At 40.2% G+C, this 22,882-nt stretch overlaps 1 protein-coding gene across 2 annotated transcripts; it reads right to left on the bottom strand.

Annotated features, from left to right (window-relative positions):
* Nucleotides 1-546: 546 nt before the first annotated feature.
* LOC108424097 (cyclin-dependent kinase-like 1) lies at nucleotides 547-21,997 on the bottom strand. Of its 2 annotated transcripts, none has more exons than XM_017691888.2 (10): nucleotides 21,624-21,997; nucleotides 18,508-18,706; nucleotides 16,673-16,794; nucleotides 14,621-14,693; nucleotides 8,503-8,593; nucleotides 7,361-7,561; nucleotides 5,989-6,071; nucleotides 5,835-5,891; nucleotides 3,407-3,559; nucleotides 547-1,787 (listed from the first exon to the last, which is right to left on the bottom strand). In XM_017691888.2, exons 2-10 carry the CDS (start codon nucleotides 18,673-18,675, stop codon nucleotides 1,686-1,688), a joined length of 1,050 nt encoding a protein of 349 aa, XP_017547377.1. In that variant the 5' UTR covers nucleotides 18,676-18,706; nucleotides 21,624-21,997; the 3' UTR covers nucleotides 547-1,685. The 2 variants fall into 2 exon arrangements, with proteins under 2 accessions (XP_017547377.1, XP_017547378.1); XM_017691889.2 differs by having other exon boundaries at nucleotides 16,673-16,791.
* Nucleotides 21,998-22,882: the final 885 nt, after the last annotated feature.

Genomic DNA, 22,882 nt, shown 5'->3' with positions numbered 1-22,882 from the left:
CTTTTAGAAAATAACACAAAGAGCATCTGAGATTTTTGGCTTTCAGCAGTAAATTGTCAGCATATAGTGATATGTGTAGATCATAAAACACATGTTCTGATAATTTGAGGGGTGCTTTTACCAAAAAAATAAAAAATAATTGTAGTATTGGTATCAGTGAATTTTTATGAGTAAATGAGCATGATGTTGGCCTGATATTCAATACCAGTATCGGTATGGATCCATCCCTACTAAAGACACAGGAGCAGGTGAAGATGAGGCGCGACTATACAGCTGAGCATTCCGGCACTCAGCTTGGTTATCTGATAAGATGATCGGAGACGATCAGTCAAGCCAAATGTCAGGAGAGCAGCGGATCACTGTCCCTTACTGAATATCAACGGGCAAACACAAGCAGTGGCGTCCCGTACTGTACGCTTCCAATTAAGGCCATTCAACAAAAACTGGGGCACAAAACTGGGCCAAGTTGCCTTCATGATACAACAATACTCAGTGAAAAGTGATGGCTGATATGTAAATTGCAATAAACACAAATATACACATATGGAATTTAAATGAGATTTTTTTACTACTGTTAATAATCTTTACCTACAAATAAAATGTCTCTGTTGATAGAATTTGTTTATCTACATTACATTTTGTGTCGTTTAGGTGCAAGAAACATGTGCACTCTGTTTACTATAGGTAGTCCATAACAGTGCAGCATACGACCAAAGGAATGGCACACACACGTGATGAAACTCCAGGTGCAGGGAGGAAAAAATGCATCAAGGCACCAAAAGTCTTTAAAGGAGCTACAAGAGTTTTTTTTTATTTGGGGGGAGATGCCCTGCATGAAAAAGATGGCAAACTGTTACTTACAGTAATTTCTGTGTCAGGAGAAACTACTTACAATCCTAGATGTCATTTTATAATAATAATAATAATAATAATAATAAAAACAATCATCATGAGAAATTTCATGATCCAATCAGGATTGTTCTCTCTGTGGTATCTAGGTAGATTCAGCCAAGTGAGCTCTCCCATTGGCTAGGGCTTCAGGAGCTGGAATGAAGGCCTTACACCTTAGATTAACTACTAATGTAATTAGGGAGTGACAGAAAAAAACAACCAGCCACACTAGGTTAAGCTGTGCAATCACTCACATTTTCTTCATGAAATGCACTTTTTTATTATTATTATCATTTATTATTATTATTATTATTATTATTAACTGCTAGCAATTCAAGCTTTAGAAGTGAAGGAATATGACCTGCGTAATTCTGTCATTTGCAACAAAAACAAATGACCACCTGATATATTTGGCACAACAGATGAACAGACTGGACTCTTAGAATATGTATTTAAAAACACTCAGAAGTTAATAACAAATAAAGTAAAGCCAACGCGGCTCTCACTGTACATGAGCTGCGGCTAACAAAGACGAGTATAAAGAATTTTAGCAATTCTGAAGTGAAACCGGAAAAGATCTCCATGTAGCTCCTTTAAAACACACGTATGCTTCACAACCACTTCAAATTATGCGAGTGCCTCTGCTCACAATGCTGCTCACATCTACAGTATGCACGTCAAATCTATAGATCTCTCTCTCGCCCATACAGGCACATATACGGCTACATATGAGAAAGTTAACTGTTCACGTCTCCAGAGGTCTGTTTGCTCCTTGTCCAGAACACAGTCCTCTCTCAGATGTTGGGCAGATGGTGGTCATATTTGGGCTTGTGTTTGTTCTTCTGCTCAGGTGCTGGGGAGATGTTGCTGCTGGGGAGCTGAGGCAAATACTGCATCTGTAAAAACAACATAAACGCTGTTTGTAAAAAAACTGTCAGGCTGATAACTAGCAAACATTCAGATAATTCAGTTTCATTTAGCATTTAAAGATGTATTTTTGTATTTAAAATTAAGAAAACTTCTTAAACATGTATAAATTTGTTTAATTTAAAAGCTGAAACATCTGGTCTCTGGTTGATGATGATGACATTAAAATGTTTATTTCATTGTGAACACAATTCAGAGAGGATTTTATAGCACATATTATGGTTTAATTAAGAAAATACCATGCATTGTTATTATAAAATGTTTTTCAGGCAGCACAAAAACCAGCTATTAGTGATATAATGATGAGCAGTCGTGGGCTGGAGGTTAGGAAACCAGCCCTGTGACCGGAAGGTCACCGGTTTGATCCCTAGAGCTGACAGCACGTGAGGTGTCCTTGAGCAAAGCACCTAACTCCCAACTGCTCCCCAGGTGCTGTGGATAGGGCTGCACCCCGGGCAAGTGTTTTTCGCTGCCCCCTAGTGTTTGCGCTCACTAGTGTGTTTCTTGTGTTTCACTTCATGGATGGGTTAAATGCAGAGGTGAAATTTCCCTGTTGCGGGACTAATAAGGGTCACTTAAAAAAATGTATTAATAAATATAAGTCTGTCCACTCTGTGGTCTTCTCAGTTATTTCCAGCCATGCAAGACCAGATTCCTCTAAATACAAACTTGCAAGCCGATTGGCTCTTTTAACTGAAAGACAGGTTTTCCCTATAAACAAAACACCCGTTTGAATGTTAAAAGCTTGTCCATTCATTTTCCTACCAGTCTCCTCCTTTATAACGACTCTGATAATATCTTACACACTTAAGAAAGATGGCTCTTTCATGGTTCCTTGGTAAATAAAATGGTTCTGTATAGTTCAAGGAACATTCAAGAAACCTTGACATGATTAAAGATTTCTTTGTGTGGTGAAATGGTTCTTAATGGTTCTTAAGATTAATGGAAAATGCTGTGTATGGTTCTGTTTGGTGCCAGAAAGGGCTTCAATTGTTCTGATCTCAGGCTTGTTATAACAGAAGAACCCTTTTGGTGCTTAAAAGAACCCTTTTCAAAAGGGTTTTATATATACACTCTTAAAAAGATGGTTCTTCAAGGTTCTTTAGTACAAGTTCTATGTAGAACCATAAATAATCAAAGAACCCACTGCAGAATTGAAGGGTTCTTTGCATCATGAAAGACTATGTGTGTAAAATATGTGTGAATGTGCTGTGCTATACAGGTTCAATATATCACCCAAAGGGGTTCTACTATTGTTAAATGCTTGACATCACAACAACAGAAGAACCCTTTTGGGTGCTAGATAGAATCCTTTCCAAGAAGGAAAGATATAGAACCATATACAACACATTCTCCATCAACCTGAAGAACCATTAATCATGTTCATTAAGTATGTAAGATGTAAGTAATGTATTCAGAATAGTGTTAGGAATGACCATGAGTGATAGTTTTTAATATTAATAGAATAAACTAAATTATATTGGTAAACAATGGTCTTTTCCAATCATACGGTTTTATGACGAAGACGTTGAAGGTTAAGGTCTTGGAAGAAAAGCTCTTCACAGCTCTGTAAAAGAGAAAATCTTACCGCAGGCATTCTGCGTCTGGTTCCTTTCTCATGACGCCTCCCGGGTCGATCCCCATCTCTGCCCCACCCGGCTCCTCCCTCTTCCTGAAAATACGGCAGCTCTAATAACTCCTCACACGACAGCCTTCCAGCAGGGTCCATCACCAGACACGACTACACACACAAACGCATTAGTGCATTAGTGCTCTCTCTCCCTTCCTTCATGGACAGCTACACTACACATTGTATCCGGAAAGCCACTAGCATTGTGGACGACCCCATCCATCCCTCACACGGACTTTTGACTCACTGCTGCCGTCTGGCAGAAGGTACCGGAACATCTGTGCCACCACTGCCAGACTCTGCAACAGACTCACAAGGACTGAGCTAACCCCCGCCCCCCTCACACACATACTCCACACACACAACTCTTTTCATGCTGCTACACTGTTTTACTCAGGTTTTGTGTACCTCAGTAACTGCTGTGTTTATGTATGTCATCTGACTGCGGGACTCACAGATGTTAATATTTCTGCACCTTATTCTCACTACCTCATGTCCAGAATGAGTGCTGTGTCGGTGCTGCACTGTCCTGTCTGTTTACTGTACCTAATGTCTGTTTAATTTATCATATTTATTGTTTCTAGCTTAATTTTTTTTTCGCACACTGTGTCTGCACGTTCACACTTTGTACTTTTCATTCCTTATTGCACCATGTTGTTCCTGGAGGAACGTAATTTCACTCCACTGTGTACTTGTACATAGATGGAATGACAATAAAAGCCTCTTGACTTGACATGGCATGGGTGACATGCTCATCTGTGAAGGTGGCATTAACGCTGAACAAAATATACATGTTTTGGCAACACAAGCTGCCATCCAGATGACGTCTTTTTCAGGGAAGGCCTTGATTATTTCAGCAAGACAATGTAAAACCACATTCTGCATGTATTACAGCAGCATGGCTCCGTATTAAAAGAGTCTGGGTGTTAAACTGACCTGCCTGCAGTCCAGACTGGTCACCACTGATAACATTTGGTGCATTATTAAATGAAAAATACAACAAATGAGCCCCTGAGCTGTTGAGCAGCTGAAATCCTGTATCAAACAAGAACAATAAAACATTTTACTTTCAAAACTACAGTAGTGTCTCCTCAGTTCCCAAACATTGACAGAGTGTTATTAAAAGAAGAGGTAATCAAACTCAGTGGTAATCAGGCCCCACTACATTTTGCACAGCGTCCCAACTTTTTTGGAAATGGGGTTGTGCAATTCTGAGTAGACTAAATGGCATTTCTCAACACTGCTGTCACATCTAAAGAACATGAGCATGACTAATAGGGAAAATGAGCATTCCGGCTAAATTTTACATTATCTGTATAAGTTAATGAATGAATATCTGGTGAAACATAAAGAAGCAAAACAATAGACTTGGGCCACAATTAGCACATGGCTGTAGGCTTTCTTTCAGGATTATAGCACTGAAAACATCTTCTATTATGAACATTTTTTTATTATAAATAGCTGAGGGAAACTTGTAGGCCAGTAAGCGAGGCTGCCCCTTCAGATGAGTTAGTTAATTACCTAACCAGTACAGTGCTGGCTGCTGAAGAGGACTCATCATCTTCTACATGAGGTCTCTTCTCCTCAGTGGACAATTTGCCAGCATGTTCCTTGTCAACATCAGCTAGAGTGGTTAGCCTAGTTAGCAAATAAACCGCATCAGAGCAGGCCAGTCACGGCCTTAATAACATGTCATCAGCAGCGTGCTCACACTCAGACACTCAGGAGGCAGCAAACCGATCTACTCATGAAAATCAACAAAAATGTTTTACAGTCTTTTTAAAACACAAAATCATCATTTCCCTGAATTGTTAGCCTGTATGTTTTGTCCATCTTCCCACAATTAAACAAAACAAAACAAAAACAAAGACTTCAATTATTCTCACTCTGAGATAAGTGGGTGTGCGGCATTTGCCCGTCCCCCAGGCCCTGATGACGGCCATGAGAGGCTGCAAGAAGGCGGGCCCTGAACACAGCGGTAACAAAGCCCAGCGAGGATGCTGGGAAGAGGAACACAGTGAGTGAGGGGGGACAGTGCGCGAGTCCCAAGCTTAATGATCCAGCTGATACTGATCTGGCTGGCAGCGTGGGCACCTGAGACAAAAGGGAATGAGTCCGCTTTGCTCGCTTCCTTGTTACCGCCCCCCACCTCCCCCACGCTCATCCCCCCCTGGTTTAACATGAGGCAAATTGTGGCCTTGCTGCGGGACCGTAGGCGGCGCCCAGAAGGTGGGGCTCGGGACTCGCATGCCGTCCCCCCTCACTCACTGGTGGACCATTAAACGTAAAGCTGAATTAACCAATTTTCCTTTTGCATGAATTGAATACTATATTGATATTACACAGATCCATCAGTACACAGTCACTACATGAACACGAAGCTTACCTTCATCACACTAATGGCTTGAGGAGATGCACCATGGAACCTCTTCTCCAGCGGTTCCTGCAATAAGATACATTTTCAACTCAGTATTATTACAATAACAATAACAATAATAATAATAATAATAATAAAATGTGTATGTGTGTATGCCTGTTACCATGGTGTCTGGTTCAGGGATGCTAACTCCACTGAAGAAGACATTGGAGCGGAAAACCTGTTGGTGACGAGGGATCAGGTCACCTAAAGTCGAGAGGATGAGGAGTTTAATAAACAAGCGGGATCAGGTTAAAAACATTAGACAGCTTCATCAGCACGTTTACAGTCCCAGTCTGACAAAATGTGACATACAAATTCATTTGCCATTAGCCAGATGCGGTGATCAACAAATAAAGTTCTGAAAGTGTTTACTTTTCATTGATTTTACATTCATGGCATTTGGCAGACGCTGTTATCCAGAGTGACTCGCAATCTGATCATTTTACAGTGATCATGTATAGTGTACAGTGTTTGTCCAAGTGGAGAAATGAATCAGTTCATCGTTAATGAAGCAGTTCCGTCCAGGCCAAAACACTGCTTATAACGTCACTGTGAGTGGGCGGAGCTAAACCACTGTAGGCTGAATAGGCGAATACATGTAAGTACACTATATTCCCAAAAGTATTCACTCGTCTGGCTTTAAGCGCATATGAAATTGAGTGAGATCCCATTCTTAATCCATAGGGTTTAATATGATATCGGCACACCCTTTGCAGCTGTATGCTGTACACCACTGCATTCCACGCTTTGCACTGCGCTTGGTGATGTAAGGCTTGGATGCAACTGCTCGGCCATGGAAACCCATTCCATGAAGCTCTCTATGCTGTTCTTGAGCTGATCTGAAGTTTGGAGGTCTGTAGCGATCGACTCTGCAGAAAGATGTCAACCTCTGCGCACTATGCGCCTCAGCATCCGCTGACCCCGCTCTTTCCTTGTCGTTCCCACTTTCTTCCACTTTGTTATAATCCCACTGACAGTTGACTGTGGAATATTTAGTAGTGAAGAAATTTCACGACTGGACTTGCTGCCCAGGTGGCGTCCGATCACGGTACCACGCTGGAATTCACTGAGCTCCTGAGAGCGACCCATTCTTTCACTAATGTCTGTAGAAGCAGTCTGCAGGCCGAGGGGCTCGGCTTTATACACCTGTGGACATGGAAGTGAGTGGAACACCTGAATTCAATGATGTGGATGTTTGACTGAATACTTTGGAAATATAGTGCAAGCTGCTTTTTGTGAAATCACAAAAACAGCAAATTCAAAATAGGCCGTTTTTGCCCATTTATTTCCAAATGCAAACTGTATAAAAGGGTAATGTTTTCTGTGGATTCGGCCTTTTAAATATACACAGATATACAAGCAGCCTGTTTAATTTAAAGGGATGTTTCACAAATATAACAAATAACAAAAATGAGGAACATGGCTCCTAAAGTATCGCTTGATTGGCTCTACTACTGATTAGAACGGCCTCATCCTCTCGTATTCAGGCATACCTAGCGTCCTGCGAATGAGGTAGAGCTGATCCACATCAGACCTCCCTGGCCAGAGAGGGTTTCCATGCAGGAGCTCAGCGAACACGCAGCCCAGGGCCCATACATCCACCGGGGGGCCATACTGTGTGTCCCCCACCAGTAGCTCTGGAGCACGGTACCACCGTGTGGCCACATAGTCTGTGTAGTCATCACCTGGACCAGCTGTCACACACACATGCACACAAACACATAATAAGGGGAGGATTACACAGCATGTCGACTGATGGAATACATGTTAGCCTATGGTAACAATACACTGAAACATAAGCTGGAGGAAGGTAAGCGGAGCTCGGACCACGCTAACTGGCTGACTGGGTTTGGGAGGCCCTGGACTTCACACAAGGCTGAAAACGAGCAGCTAAAGAAAGAGAGATGACATAGGCGGCCAGCGTGAATAAGTCAATAGCAAGCCAAGGATGCTAAATGCACATAAACATGCTGAGGAGAGAGAGGAGGAAAAACAGGCGTCCCAGTTTAGGCACTCTCTGTGTGTGTTTACTATCAAAGTCTATTAAATTTAGCTTTTGTGTTGTAGTCATGGTGAGTCATCGTCCACGTCTGCATCGCAATGCATCTTAGAATCGATTTTCCCCCCACCCCTAATAAATGCATATTTTTTCTTAACTAGGCCTGTAACAAATGGTGATGCAGGTTTGTTGTAACAGTAGCCATCAATGCTTTGGCTGACACAATTTAACACAACTCAACTCTTGTGCTGTACTTGTAATGTATTGTTCTTTTTCCAATCATCACAGCAAAATGTTTTAATTGAGGTCACACTGCAACAAAAAATGTGATTAATCATGTAGTCTTAGTCAACTATAGCAAAACATGCTTAGTTACAATTATAACATTGAGAAATTCTTGCCTGCATACAATAAATAGCCTAATGCAGATAAAATCACACAGAAAAACAAACCACAGAGGCCTCTGAAAGCTCTGCCCCTTCCACTATGCATAGCAGCCTGTTTTCCATGCTTCATCTTTCAGCAGTTTAATATATCAGAACACTACATCCACTGTGAACTCACTACTGCACTAAAGGAGTCTAGTACACTACAGCACTAGATTTGAGACACAGAGAAGGAGAGATGGGGACCTACTGAGGATGCGTGCAAAGCCAAAGTCGCACAGCTTAATGACGCCCGTCTTGGTCAGGAGGATGTTTTCTGGCTTCACATCCCGATGGATACACTGTTGGGCACATTCAGGACACAGTGAAGTCAGAATTCGTGTGTTTCATGCAGCAACGCTGGGCCTCTGACTCACTGAGGTATAGATGGGTATTAAGATATTAGTCATCTTTAACATGTCACAATACGTTTTTCCAACTGCATATATGATCAAAAAGAGACTTTTATCCCTGTTTAATTGGCTCTAGCGCAGCACAGTGTGTGAAATGCTGAATAGTAATTGGCTAGTTTAGTAAATTGGCTAATAGTAATAAGTTTGTGATCATATTTTTAAAATGTGGCACTACTTTGTCTGTTCTAATAAATATTGTGACATATCGTGTATCAGAAAAAGTACTCAAGTATTGTGATAGTACATTTTGGCATATCGCCCACCTCTGCACTGATGTTGGATACTCATAAAGGTCATTCGACAGAGACGTCTTTTTTTTGTGTCCCTAGAGTTTACATATATATCACACTTGAAAAACACGTTAGGGTTACAATTTATTTAGATTTTAAAATAAAACAAGTCATTTTAACAATTACACCTTCTTGAGCCTCAATTTAGCAGTACTGGTTTTTAAATCAGTCATATAGAATTCCAAGCACCACAGAAGTGCTCATCCCCACAGTCATGTGTGAAGGCTGAGGCCGTATTTTGAGGTAAAAAAACGTTTTTTCTGCTATTTTAACTGCAATAATCTATACATGACTATGGAATATATAAATTAAGTGACCAAGAAAACAAATGCCAAATAAATATTATAAAATATATAATGAAAATTGTCCCCAGGAGTCGCAACACTGGTGTTACCGCGTAACAGAAAATCTCTTATTTTGAAATAAAAGCCACACTGATGACATCACTTGACTTCCTTTCACCTGTTTTCTGAGGATCTATGAAGAAAAGCACACGGTGAGTCCACTGAGTCTTTCAGAGATTTTCTCATTTAGCTCATGATTTCATATGAAGGTTTTAGCTGAAGTCACTGGTGTGACCGACTTTATTCTGAGGTAATTGTTAAAAAAAAATAGAATACAAATAGATTAAATTCCATATTTTAGTGGATTTTCCATGACTGACGACATGTGGTTTGATGTTCCGTAGCAGCCGTTTTGTAAACACTTCTCTGGTGTTACCTTTCTTATGAGTAACACCAGTGACCATGAGTAACACCAGTGACCATGAGTAACACCAGTGACACCTATGGATAGAAAAAAAAGTGGACGTTTCTGTAGAAGTAGGCAAGTTGCGGATTTATGCCCTAGGCTAGCCATAGGAAGTCCATAACAACTTTTTTTTGAAGGTTTGAACATAACATACAGAAACTGTGAATAGTTTGTCTTCCTTGAGGTTCAGGTATGGAATGAACTGCACTGCTCTTCTTTTTTGTTTCTTGCACCAGTTGCATCAGCAGTTTTCTACTCGTTCTATAGACTGAAATGCACTAATATACTAATGTGATTAACTATCTGACCATTTATACTCGTCATTTAATCTAATGAAATTGTCTGATTCTACTGGCAGATAATTTCATTTGCATTATGTCTTAAAACAAAATGATCTGCCAACAGAATAAGACCATTTCTATAGACAAAATTACTTAAAAAACAACTAATTTATCCTTTTCTGCATATCCAGTCTTCCATAAGTCTTCCCATCATGCTCAGAGATGGTCATTATCATTTGCTGTCCTAATTGACCTTTGGTATTAAAAGACAAACTGTATTTGCAGTGATTTAAATAAGACGTATCAGATGTTAGTACTTACAAATTACTTTGGACACGAGAAAGTCCATAGGCACTGGCCAGCTGTGATCAGATTTCACTTTTTCCCCTCATTATTCAAACGAGTAGTCTTCTAGCGCGAGCCAAGGACGTATCAGCATGAACGGGTCACTAAGAGGTGACCATTTCTGGACTGTGCACTAAGGATGTTACTGACAGGTGAACGTAATACGAGTCGGTTCTCCTCCCTTACGCCAAGTGTAGCTGATCAGCTGAGATCTGTTTGCTGTCTTTTGCTTCTTTAATGTTGCACTGAATGGAGCTAGAATGCTAATGTAGCTAACAGGTAATGGAAGCTTATAGCCAACAAGGTAGCATCCTATTTGTTCACTGGCCTCAAAGCGCATGAAGCTGTCCATTCATCTCTAACAGACTTGAGGTTTCTGAAACTGTATGACACACCTTTACCTATCAACATGGACTAAAGTAGTAGAATGTAGCTAAAAACAGCAGAACCTCCAAGTCACGTCGAAGGCGAGTTTTGTCCATGTTTACAGATAATAGTTTGTGCTACAGTGTAATCAAGTCTGTGAGCAACCCCACAAGCTTGGAGGTGAATATGTGTGGTTAGCACCATGCTGCATGCATTGTGGTGGCTATTAGCTTAGATTTATTGTTAGCTACATTAGTCTCATAGCACCACATCCCCCTACCCTTATGTCAGGGGGTCAGTCACCAAGACATGCATGGTAAAGGTCTTTTCTTCAGGTTCTTCACATTTCTTTAAAAGTAATTGAACAGGTGTAGCTAATGTAGTGGCCAGTGAGTTTATATATGTTCATACACACTCACCAGCTACTTTATTAGGTACACCTTGCTAGTAAAAGGTTGGACCCCCTTTTTCCTTCAGAACTGCCTTAATTCTTCGTGTCAGACTTTCAACAAGGTGTTGGAAACGTTCCTCAGAGATTCTGGTTGGTTATTTGAGTTCCTGCTGCCTTTCTATCATCTGGAACCAGTCTGCCTGTTCTCCTCTGACCTCTCACATCAACAAGGCATTTTCATCCACACAACTGACCGCTCACTGGATATTTCCTCTTTTTTGGGCCGTTCTCTGTAAACCCTAGAGATGGTTGTGCGTGAAAATCCCAGTAGATGAGTAGATGATCCCAGTAAATCCCAGTAGTTTCTGAAATACTCAGACCAGCCCATCTGGCATCAACAACCACGCCACGTTCAAAGTCACTTAAATCCCCTTTCTTCCCCGTTCTGATGCTCGGTCTGCACTTCAGCAAGTTGCTTTGACCACCTCTACAGGCCTAAATGCAGTGAGATTTAAGTGACTTTGAACGTGGCGTGGTTGTTGGTGCCAGACGGGCTGGTCTGAGTATTTCAGAAACTGCTGATCTGCTGGGATTTTCACCCTCAACCATCTCTAGGGTTTACAGAGAACGGTCCGAGAAAGAGGAAATATCCAGTGAGCGGTCAGTTGTGTGGACGAAAATGCCTTGTTGATGTGAGAGGTCAGAGGAGAATGGGCAGACTGGTTCCAGATGATAGAAAGACAACAGGAACTCAAATAACCACCAGTTACAACCAAGGAATGCAGAACACCATCTCTGAACGCAAAACACGTCGAACCTTGAAGAAGATGGGCTACAGCAGCAGAAGACCACACCGGGTGCCACTCCTGTCAGCTAAGAGCAGGAAACTGAGACTACAGTTTGCATGGGCTCACCGAAATTGGACAATAGAAGATTGGAAAAATGTTGCCTTGTCTGACGAGTCTCGGTTTCAACTGTGACATTTGGTAGGATGGTAGGGTCAGAATTCATCATGAAATTTATGTACAGTTTTTTAGTTTTTAGACAAATGTCTGTTGATCTTTACATTAGGTGTAAATGTCATAAGGAATGGACCAAAAGAAACATCCCAAAATGACTTGGAAAAAAATCCGGTTCCATTGACTTTCATTACAATAAAGTATGTTTTTTTCCTTCTCCTATTACTATTGTTCTCCTATTACTCCTGTTGCTATTTTGGAGATACAGGATTTTGTCATGACAACAGCAATAAATATATACTATTTTAAGCTTCTGTACTGTATGTCAGCAACTCTAATTTTCCTTCGGACATTATTATCATGTTATCTACACAACTCTCCGTCCTTGCTGTAGATACAACTTGTGCAAACTACGACTAGAAATCAAGATCATATTAGACCAGTTTCAGCATCACTGCACTGGCTGCCTGTCTCTTTTAGAACTGACTATAAAATTTTACTACTACTAGTTTTAAATCTCTTAATGGTTTAGCACCTTCATACATTTCTGAGTGCTGATGTTCCAAATCGAGCATTATGGAGCATCCTGCTCCATATTCCACTTATGAAACTTAAAAAAAGAGGAGCGGCAGTGCCAGTAACATCCGTCAGACTCCTTCTGTCAGTGGTTTTAATAAACAGTTTAAAACATATTTCTTTATTTCTAAAATTAAAATAGGTTTTTAACTTTTTCCTCTGTTCTACTGGAATATTACTATTACTTTTACTTTCTTGTTCATTGTATTTTTTTATTTAAATATATATATATATATATATATATATATATATATATATATATATATATATATAATTTATTTATTTTTTTATTTTTTATTCATACTTTTATCTAGTGGTTTTACTAACCCTGTGTGGTGTTGATGTGTTTGTTACTCAGTGGTCTGCTGGACCCACCACATTAATGTCATTTTAAATCAATTAAATCATAGCAATTTATGTAAAAATACCAGATGTTTAAAATATCATGCGTCCAGGGTGGGGTTCTCCTTTAGCAGCTGTAGCCAGTCAGCAGCATGTCTATGTTGTCCACCCTCACACACACACACACACACACACACTGACGGCAGGCCATGTAGGAGGAGAACAGAGTGAAGGACACAGCACCTCCACAGTTTTACTCCCCGCTGGTTCATCGCAACTCCACATGTATAATATAAATGTGGGAGGGGTGAAGGTGGTGGCGAAATAATAATAAATTGCATATTTATTTCTTTTGGTAAACATTGAAAGTCCTCACAGACCTGAACATCACTCACAGGTTAATAATGTATCCTCTTTTCTGCTACTTTTTTATCTTATTTCTCTGTTGTTTTTACTTCATATTGTTTAGCACTTTGAGCTGCAGTTTTAATGTATGAAAGGTGCTATATAAAAAAACATTATTATCATTATTATTATTATTATTATTATTATTAGCCCTAATAGAGAGGCATTTCATGCACAAAATTTTTCATGTACAACCCATGTGTCAAACACAAGGCCCGTGGCCCAAATCAGGCCCACCACACAGTCATTTTTGGCCCACAGAAGTATTTTAATATTCTATTAATATTAGCCAGTTTGACAATGTGCTGCACTACAGTTCCCAGAATGCACTGTGGGCATTCTCCTGGACTCTCCTACCCCAACAACAGTCTACGGGGCAGTGTTTACACTTCAATTTTACACAATTTTGTGCAATTCCACACCAGTCATATCACCAAAATGTACCTCAGCTGCAGTTCAACCAACATAAACACCAAACGTCAGCTCAGCAGCTCAGCAGCTCAGAAACTGAGCCCAAGTCTTGACCTTGCAGCAAAGGAAGGATGTCAGGGGTCTGTTTCCAGCAAACAGTAAGGTTTTGAAGACTGAGCTCCTGGGGACATTTAAACTTTGAATATTTCAAGTGTCCATGTAATATTTCAAGGTCTGCGACAAGTGCCTGTATTTTACTGTTGAATTTTCTGCATATTGTGAATAAACAATGGTCAGTTCGGATTATAGCACAACCCCTGATGTACAATATTTGGGAAACTTGCATAAGTATATTCCTTCAGAACCTGACCTGAAACGCCCTCCAGCTTATCATCTAGAACTGCAGAACCGCTCCCTACAACTGTGCTCTCAATAGTCCTTCCCTGTTAGTGCATGTGAGTGGGTTTGGATCGAGTTCGGGTTTCAAATTTAGTAGTACCAGTTAAGCTACAGGTCAGGTTCAAGCTTAAATTTCAGACCTCTGTTCTGGTAATATGCATAATAAAGAACAATGCATTAGTTTAGCTTCTCTTCTCAGGTCTGAACTGTAAAAGCATTGTGAGAAGTTCCTATACACTAATGCTTATGTAAGCACGGAGCTCCTCACACCTCGAGATGTGGCGGCTGAGTTTTCTTTGTCTTTAAGAAGAGAAAGAAACCGTAGCTGAATTACAAAGCGCACAGTGTGTGTTAAGCCAAAGGAGTTTAAGGCCCTGCGAGTTCAAATGATTGAAACTGACATTGTTTTTGTGGCAGAAGTTGACGGCTTGAAGAGTTTGCCAGATGATACTCTTCAGCTGAGCCTCAGGAACCCTGCAGAACACAGGAAACAAAAGGAGAAGGGCTGTTGTCAAGACATAAGAACGCTGGAGGACCAATGGAAAGCTATATGTCTTCGGTTCTATCCCCTTCTTTTTTGAAAAGACTGCAATAGAAAAAAGCATCGCTGCAGCAACGCAGCGCCTGTCTCCCATAGCAACAGGTGCCTTTGTTTTCAGGGGCGGCTAAGGTTACTGTGAAAAAGCCTTTGGCCGTCAGATGGAGATAGTTAGGCAGCCACTGGCTTTTGTGGGATTACAAATGAACTGACATCTAGAATCAGCTTGACCTTCAGCCACACAAGCGGTGGACACAAACACACGTGGATTTACAGGGCCCCTATCCTACGGTATAGTCTTTTAATTTATCCCTCGAATTTAAATGGTAATGTTTGTGTACTTTAATTCTCCAAATGCAATCATGGTTAATTTTTACAGGGCCTCTCTTTACGCCTTCCGATTAAAACAGGCTACTTTGGTTACTGTACCTTTAAGACTGATATATGTAAATAAGCTCTGTTCTGATTGGCTGTGCCTCATTCATCAAAGGAGTCAGACAGAAACACTCCCTATAACTTCAGTCCGAGTGGCGGGGCTAAACATCTGTAGGCGGAATGAGTGGATAATTGTAATTGTGTTGCTTTTTGTGACATCACAAAAACAGTCAGACAGAGTCAGGCTGTTTTTGCAGATTAAGTTTCCCCTATATGGACTGTATGGACTGAGGAGATAACGGTACATTTTGAAACTTTAACACTGTTTATATACAACATTATTTTGTTTCATAATAACAATGAAAATTCAGTTTTCTATGATATGGGCCCTTTAAATGACCTCTAAGTACCGCATTTGAAACCACAATACCATTGTTACACCCACCAAGTCATATAGCAACAATAAAGCCCACTGTTTTGTACACGTCTTGTAGAATAGCTTCATCTATCAAGCCTTTCTAAGGCTCAGGAACATCAGGACTGTTAGAATAACAGTCATTCAAATTGAACAGGGACGTCCTATAAAGTCTTTTGCTCCTCATCCTGTTCCTAATCGATTAAAGGGGAATTCCACCATTTAAAAAGAAAATCTGCATAATTTTATGGTTGAAATGGTGTTTCAGTTCAAAAAAGTGAAAGTTTGAGTCTGCTGAACATTAAGTAGTAACTCGACTGAGCTTAAAAGGCAGTTCCACCAGTTTCAATGTCAAATATAACGCTAAATAGAACTTAAAGGGGAACTCCACCAATTTTTTAAATTTTAGATATAATTAAATAGTTGAGATGGTGTCTCAGTGTGAAAAATGTGGAATCAAGACAAATAGTAAGTGAACAGAACTGAAAGAGGAATTCCACCAGTTTCAATGTAAAACTGAATAACCATCAGAACTTAAGGGGGAATTCCACCAATTTTTCTCATTTTCTCCATACTTATACAGCGGAAATGTGTAGTTAATAAAAAGTTAAAGTTTGCGTCTGCTGAATATTAATTAATTCTACTAATATTATAGTTAATTAACTTAATTTTTCTAAATTGCTTTAATTCACAAAAAGTTACCGGACTGCCTTAAAACTTTGAGTTTACTGATCTTCCTACAAGAGTAATTCAACTGATTTTTTAAAACTTCTGCATAATGAAACAGTTAAAATATAAACAAAGTCATTCAGAGCGGTTTGGTGTGAAACTCTCCATTCTAGAGTCACAGTTGTTCACAGAGATGGTGATAGGAACCAGACGTCCACCTCTAAAAGCTCCCTCACAGAAAGTTCCAACATGAAATGGCTATGAATTCCTTGCCTGATGTTTTATGGTAAGACTTTGATAAGTTTTTTTATAAAAACCTTTTTTATAAAAAAGAAACACCCTCTGGTTACCTCCATGAAATATATGTATGATACAGATAAATACAGAACCCAAAGAAAACATCTAAACAACTGTGAATATTTCAAATAAGCAACGATATAACAACGAGGGACTGACCCTCTGGGGTGCTTGTCCAGTTCATTTAGGACTGTTTGCTCGCAGAACTCGAAGACGAGGTGCAGTCTTCTCTTTCGCCTGAAGACCTCCAGAAGGTTCACCAGGTTCACGTGCTTCAACTGCTGCAGAGGGAACCAGACAGAGAGGAAATTAATAGTTCAGAAATAGTAAAATAGAGTAAGGGGGGGTGGGGGGTGGGGGGGGGGGGGGGGTGGCACTCAAGTAGCACTCGAGTAGTACTTTATTTTAAGACCTGCTTATTTTAAGACCTTATTAACTACTTGTATGCAGTTAAAAATGTCCTAGAAAATGTGCTCATATCATTTGCAAACATCTCGATGAATTCATACAATAATTACCTTTTCATATTCCTTTATTAAGAATTCACATAAAGTAACTGAAAGATTTTAGATCTCATGGTCACTGAGGAGACCAACTGCTGTAGTTTTGAAGGTCAAATGTTTTCCATTCTTACTTAATATAGGATGTCGTATTTCTCAGTTCATAAAATCCCATAGGTTTTCAGTGGTGACAGGTCTGGACTGCAGGCAGGTCAGTTTAGCACTCTTTTAATACAGAGCAACGCTGTTGTAATACGTGTAGAATGTGGTTTTTACTGGATATTTCCTCTTTTTCGGACTGTTCTCTGTAAACCCTAGAGATGGTTGTGCGTGAAAATCCTAGTAGATCAGCAGTTTCTGAAATACTCAGACCAGCCCGTCTGGCACCAACAACCACGCCACGTTCAAAGCCCCTTAAATCCCCTTTCTTCCCCGTTCTGATGCTCGGTCTGCACTTCAGCAAGTTGTCTTGACCACCTCTACATGCCTAAATGCACTGAGCTGCGGCCGTGTGATTGGCTGATTAACTATTTGTGTTAACAAGCAATTGAACACGGTGAGTGTATTTAAAAAAAAAATTATATAAAATAAATTTTTAATAACATTTTTCAGTTTTAGCGTTTGATATATTGTCTTTCTCCTATTTTCAAACACATTTAGGATTTAAATGATTTGCACATCATTACATTCTGTTTTTACTTAAATTTTGCACAGCATGACAACTTTTTGGGAAATGGGGAAGATACATATATACCACACTTTTAAGCTTGCTTACATAAACTAGCCAAGTAAACAGAGATGTATAACCTAGAGGTTGGCGATAAGACCAAAATGTAATACCAGAGTAGTTCATGATACATGATATGTGACAATATTTACACTTTCTAGCCATTTGATAATTAAGATCAGACAAAGAATTTTATAAAGAAAATGCTGTCAAAACCTGCGAATACAATGACTTTGCATTGCATTGCATAAATCTGCTTAAATAGAAGGGGGGGGGGGGGGGCATTTTGCAGAGTTTGCATCCATTTGTACCCTCAGAGGAAAACCTTTATCATTTATCATATGATGAAACATTTTTATCCTGATCAGAGTGGTCTCTTTCAGGTCTTGAGGGGCCACTGAGTATGAGAATGATGCAAATCCTACACTGTGGCCTTTTCAGTCACCAGATCTCAACCCAGTTTAATATGTATGGGAGATTTTGGACTCGTATGTTAGACAGTGCTCTCCTTCACTGTCATCAAACCACTAATTGAGAGAGGTTCTTTTGGAAGAACGGTGCTCCGTTCCTTCTGGAATAGGTGTGCAATCGAAACTGTTCTAGTGGTTCTGTGACGATGGTTTGACCAATCAGTGGTCTGCCATTTTTCTAGTCCCGCTGAAATGCTCTAGTGCAGTATGCGTGACTTGCATTGATAACCGCCTCCCAACACTTTGCTAAGCATTAATAAGCAGACCTTAAAACAAGGCGTCACCCTCAGTCCTAACCTTCAGCATCCTGATCTCCCTCAGTGCTATCTTCTTGATGACCGGGTCGTCTTCAGACTCCACAAACTTCTTGATGGCCACTACTTGGCCTGTGTCTCTGTTGCGGCATTTGAACACCACGCCGTAGGAGCCTTCTCCGATCTTAGCCAGCTTCTCGTACTTCTCCATTGTGCAGTCAGAAAGCTTGAATTCATGAACGCTGAAAAGAAACAACAACAATGCTGATGGAAAACGAGGCTCTTTCTACGCTCTATAGTTCCACCATAGCTACTCATGCAAACATAAGACTGTATGTGTGTACATTATATCAGAAACTCTCTTGTAGCTTCTCTTTGCTGGTGTACAGTTAGAGACCACAGAGGGTGACCGCTCCAGTGGCGTTTCCACGTGGACACAGTTTGACATGGAATGCTTAAAATCCGGGCTCAGCCCGATTCTACAGTATGGTTAGCTAATCGTGCTCAGGGCCACAGAACCGTTCGGTGGCATGACGTAACGACGTACCTATTCGCTGATGGGTTCTATGTTTATGTCAGTATTTTGCCAATTAAATTAATATTAAATGGCACAGATAACCAGGCTAAGGGTAACTGGATAGTGTTAGCTTAGCTAGCATGCTGCCGGCGCTGCTCACCACAGAACAGGTTTGATTCAGATTAACAAGCTTTACTGACACAAAAGTTTCCGTAACAGGTGCTCAAATAACACCTGTTTAGAGGATAAAGAAGGTGAGAGCACTCTGTGAGACCGGAATCAGAGATGTTTTATGGTGGGTGGTGAGTGCATGGCTATTAGCCTGTTAGCGATTAGCCACTCGTTTGTGTCGTTTTCTTGGGTATTTTCCTGGTTCTGATTTAAAGGTAGAACAGATGGAAACAGTAACCGGTCTCATGAGTCCAGACCAGCGCAAAACGGCCCAGTATGACAATAAGAACCATTTGGCTTGATAGTGGAAAAGCGGCCTATGTGTTTGGTGTTTCTGATAAATTGGCCAGTAAGTGTAGATACAATGTAGGTGTACTTGGTGCACTTATATCTCAAAAATGTTAACTTCACCAGAGAAAGAAAAAAACTACTTTACTTAATGTAAATCAACTGAGCCAGGCATTCTTTTGGACCCTTCATCATGAAATTTACACATACTATAAAGGGTGACAGGCATTTTCAAATTATGTCAAAAACTGACAAAAAAGGTGAGAAAAGAAACAAAGTTTTGCTCAGCGCTATACACACACACACACACACACACATACACACACACACACACACACACACACACACACTCACACACACACACACTCACACACACACACACACACATACATATATACATATTCATCTTTCAGTCTTTCATTCTAGTTCTAATCTAACTCAAATATAGTATTAACCTCACATATTTAAAGGGCAGTTCCACTGATTTTTCTGAATTTCTGAGGAGTTTGGTGTGAAATGGTTCACGTCTTTACAGTGGTGGTGATAGGAACCAGGGGTCACCATGACTACAACACAAATATAGACATTTTATTTACCGTCCAGAGCCACCAGTGAACCTACACGAGTCTTCGGAGTTTATATGGAATGTTGATGATGGTCAAATCATACATGCAGGGTGTTTGAATGTATCCCTCCATAATGGACTTTAAAAATAAGGCCAAATTCTTCTAAAAACAACCACAACAAAAACACCGTGTAAGACATTTCTTGTAGGAACTTTTTTGGAGGGAGCTTTTAGAGGTGGACGTCTGGTTCCTATCACCACCACTATGAACAGTTCTGACTCGTTCTAGTTTCTCTAGAACAGAGCGTTTCACACCAAACCGCTCTGAACGAGTCTGTTTACATCTCAGCCGTTTAGTTACGTAGACATTTAGAAAAATTGGTGGAGCTCCTCTTCAAGGAGTCGAGAGAATTTGATAAATAAATCAAATTGAAAATAAAATGAGCTAATTTTGGGCCTCCATCGACTGATGTCTTGTGTTAAGCATTTTGATGATGTCTTATTGCATATGAAAATGATGTATGATTAAATATTACACTTGTATAAATAGTTTGTTGTGAACGCAAAACAAATTTACAGCAAACAACAATGAAGTACACACACACACACACACACACACACACACACACACACACACACACACACACATCTTCTAAACCACTTCTCCTTCTGGGTCGTGGGGGGTGCTGGAGCCTATCCCACCGTGTATCATCGGGTGGAAGGCAGGATAAACCCTGGACAGGTCGCCAGCCCATCACAGCGGAAATTTAGAGTGTCCAATTGGCCTGACTGCATGTCTTTGGACTGTGGAGGGAAACCGGAGAACCCAGAGGAAACCCACGCAGACACGAGGAGAACATGCAAACTCCACACAGAGAGAACCCTGGTCGCCCGGCCGGGGAAGCGAACCCAGGCCTTCCTCACTGTGAGGCAACAGCGCCTCTGTGCCGCCCCCCAATAAAGTATATTCAGTTTAATTATATTCACACATTATGAGTCATTTTGTCTGAACGTTACATAAACTAGCTGGATCTATCATTAGAAAATACTGAGAAAGGCACAGTCTTAAAAAATGGTTCTTTAAATGTTCTTTATTAAAAGGAATGGTTCAGAGCCATGAGTTCTATAGAGAACCATCTCATATAGAAATGGTTCTATATAAACAGTTCTTCGCATGATGAAATGGTTCTTCAGATTGATGAAGAATGTGGTTCTATAGAGAGTCTTTTTGAAAGTGGTTCCATGTAGAACCAATAAGGGTTGCTCTATTGTTACAAACTTGACATCGTAACAACAGAAGAATCCTTTTTGGTTCTACCTAAAACCATTTTCAAAAAGGTGCTATATAGAACCACACATCACATTCTCCATCAATCTGAAGAACCAATTTCAACATGTAAAAGATATTTAAGCATGAAATGGTGTATATATTGCTATACAGAACTGAAGGTTCTGAGTAGAAGTATTCCTTTTACTAAAGAACCTCTGAAGAACCATTTTTAGGAGCGCACAAATCCACAGTAAGTACATGGAACTACTTGCTAAACACCTCTAATTATAACTAAAGTTACCTAAAAAGTGCACTAAGTTACACTTAAAAGAGTTACACTGCTTTTACCTGAAAAGGAAAGCGTTGAGTTGCAGCTGAAAGTCTGTTAAACGTGCAAAATCAAAGGCCAAAGGCTTCCTTCTCCATCCTCATCCAATATGCACAATAGGAAACCAGCTTTACTGGATTCCCTTCACTCTGCTGCTTTTCCCTGGAATCCCATGTCAGGTTTGACCAGCACTGCAGGCTAATTATTCCCCAGATCCTCAGCTCCAAAACAGCTCCTCGGGTTCCCAAACTTGTTCCTCTGAGCTCTGAACCTGGTGACCACAGGCTGGCATGCTGTTTCAGATCATTTGAAGCTCGACTACCTTTCTGTTCTTTAAACTGCACTATTTTCACTGCATGTGAGCCTCTCGGCCTTATCAACACATTACACGGCTCGTTTTGTTGTAGCGATGAACGAATCGTTCATTTGAACCGACTCTTTTCAAATCAATCAATCAAACCGATTCACAGGTCCAACTGAATCGAACTCTTTTGAAGCTAAACTCTATATGATAAAGGTAAAGGTTTTGTAAATTGATAACGATTTACTATGTTGAAGCCACAAATTAATATATGGAGGCCACGAGTTATGAGAAACTCAATACAGCCATTCGTGACCTCACTGTGGTAAATTGCGGCGTCAATATATTATTTTGTGGCCTATATAAAGTAATTCGCAATTATGTATTATTAATAACATTCGTTATTATTCATTTTTATTTATTGTATCTATTATATCAATCTGTAATATAATAATAATGTATTAAGGACAAAACCGTGTATCTACATTTTTGTCAATTTTTAAAATAAGTAGATTAAAAGCACCTGCTGCTTTTTGCATGTGTGACAATTTAATAATGATCTGACCAATAGAGAAGCTCGGAAATTGCTTTGAATGGTAACTGTGCGTGTCGATTGGTGTCCAGCTTCTTTACTGAGCGAAAGGGAGCGGAGGTCAGACTCATCTGCTGAATCAGAGGTCATTTTTATAGCGAAGATGAAAATGGATCGTTGAATCGGACGTTCGATTCATTTAAACAGACAGTTCGAGTGATTCGGTTCATTATTGCGATTCTCAAGCCTGAGTCAGCGAACTGCGCGTCTACCCTAGCAACGCGTCTAGCAACGCACACCGTCAGTATCCGATCCGCTGTGTTTGACTAGGCTAAAGCTATTTAGCTAACGTTAGATCACTTTTTGTAACTAAACGTTTGTATGACGTAAATATTTAAAAAAAAAAAAAACGGGAGGTCAGACGAAAAAAGTTCACAGAACTGAAA

The sequence above is a fragment of the Pygocentrus nattereri genome, chromosome 19 (assembly GCF_015220715.1).
Source record: "Pygocentrus nattereri isolate fPygNat1 chromosome 19, fPygNat1.pri, whole genome shotgun sequence".
Lineage (NCBI taxonomy): Eukaryota > Metazoa > Chordata > Actinopteri > Characiformes > Serrasalmidae > Pygocentrus > Pygocentrus nattereri.
Note: the sequence above shows the minus strand (reverse complement) of the source record. Positions and strands in the feature narration are given on the sequence as shown.

Bases quoted from the DNA above. Each gene is read 5' to 3' on its own strand.
- LOC108424097 (XM_017691888.2), bottom strand. From the start codon at position 18,675: ATGGAGAAGTACGAGAAGCTGGCTAAGATCGGAGAAGGCTCCTACGGC. The intron at 6,072-7,360 runs GTATGCCTGAAT...TCTCGACTTTAG, and splicing joins CCTCATTCGCAGGACGCTAG to GTGACCTGATCCCTCGTCAC. The intron at 3,560-5,834 runs GTAAGCTTCGTG...TTGTGTGTGTAG, and splicing joins AAGCCATTAGTGTGATGAAG to TCGTGTCTGGTGATGGACCC.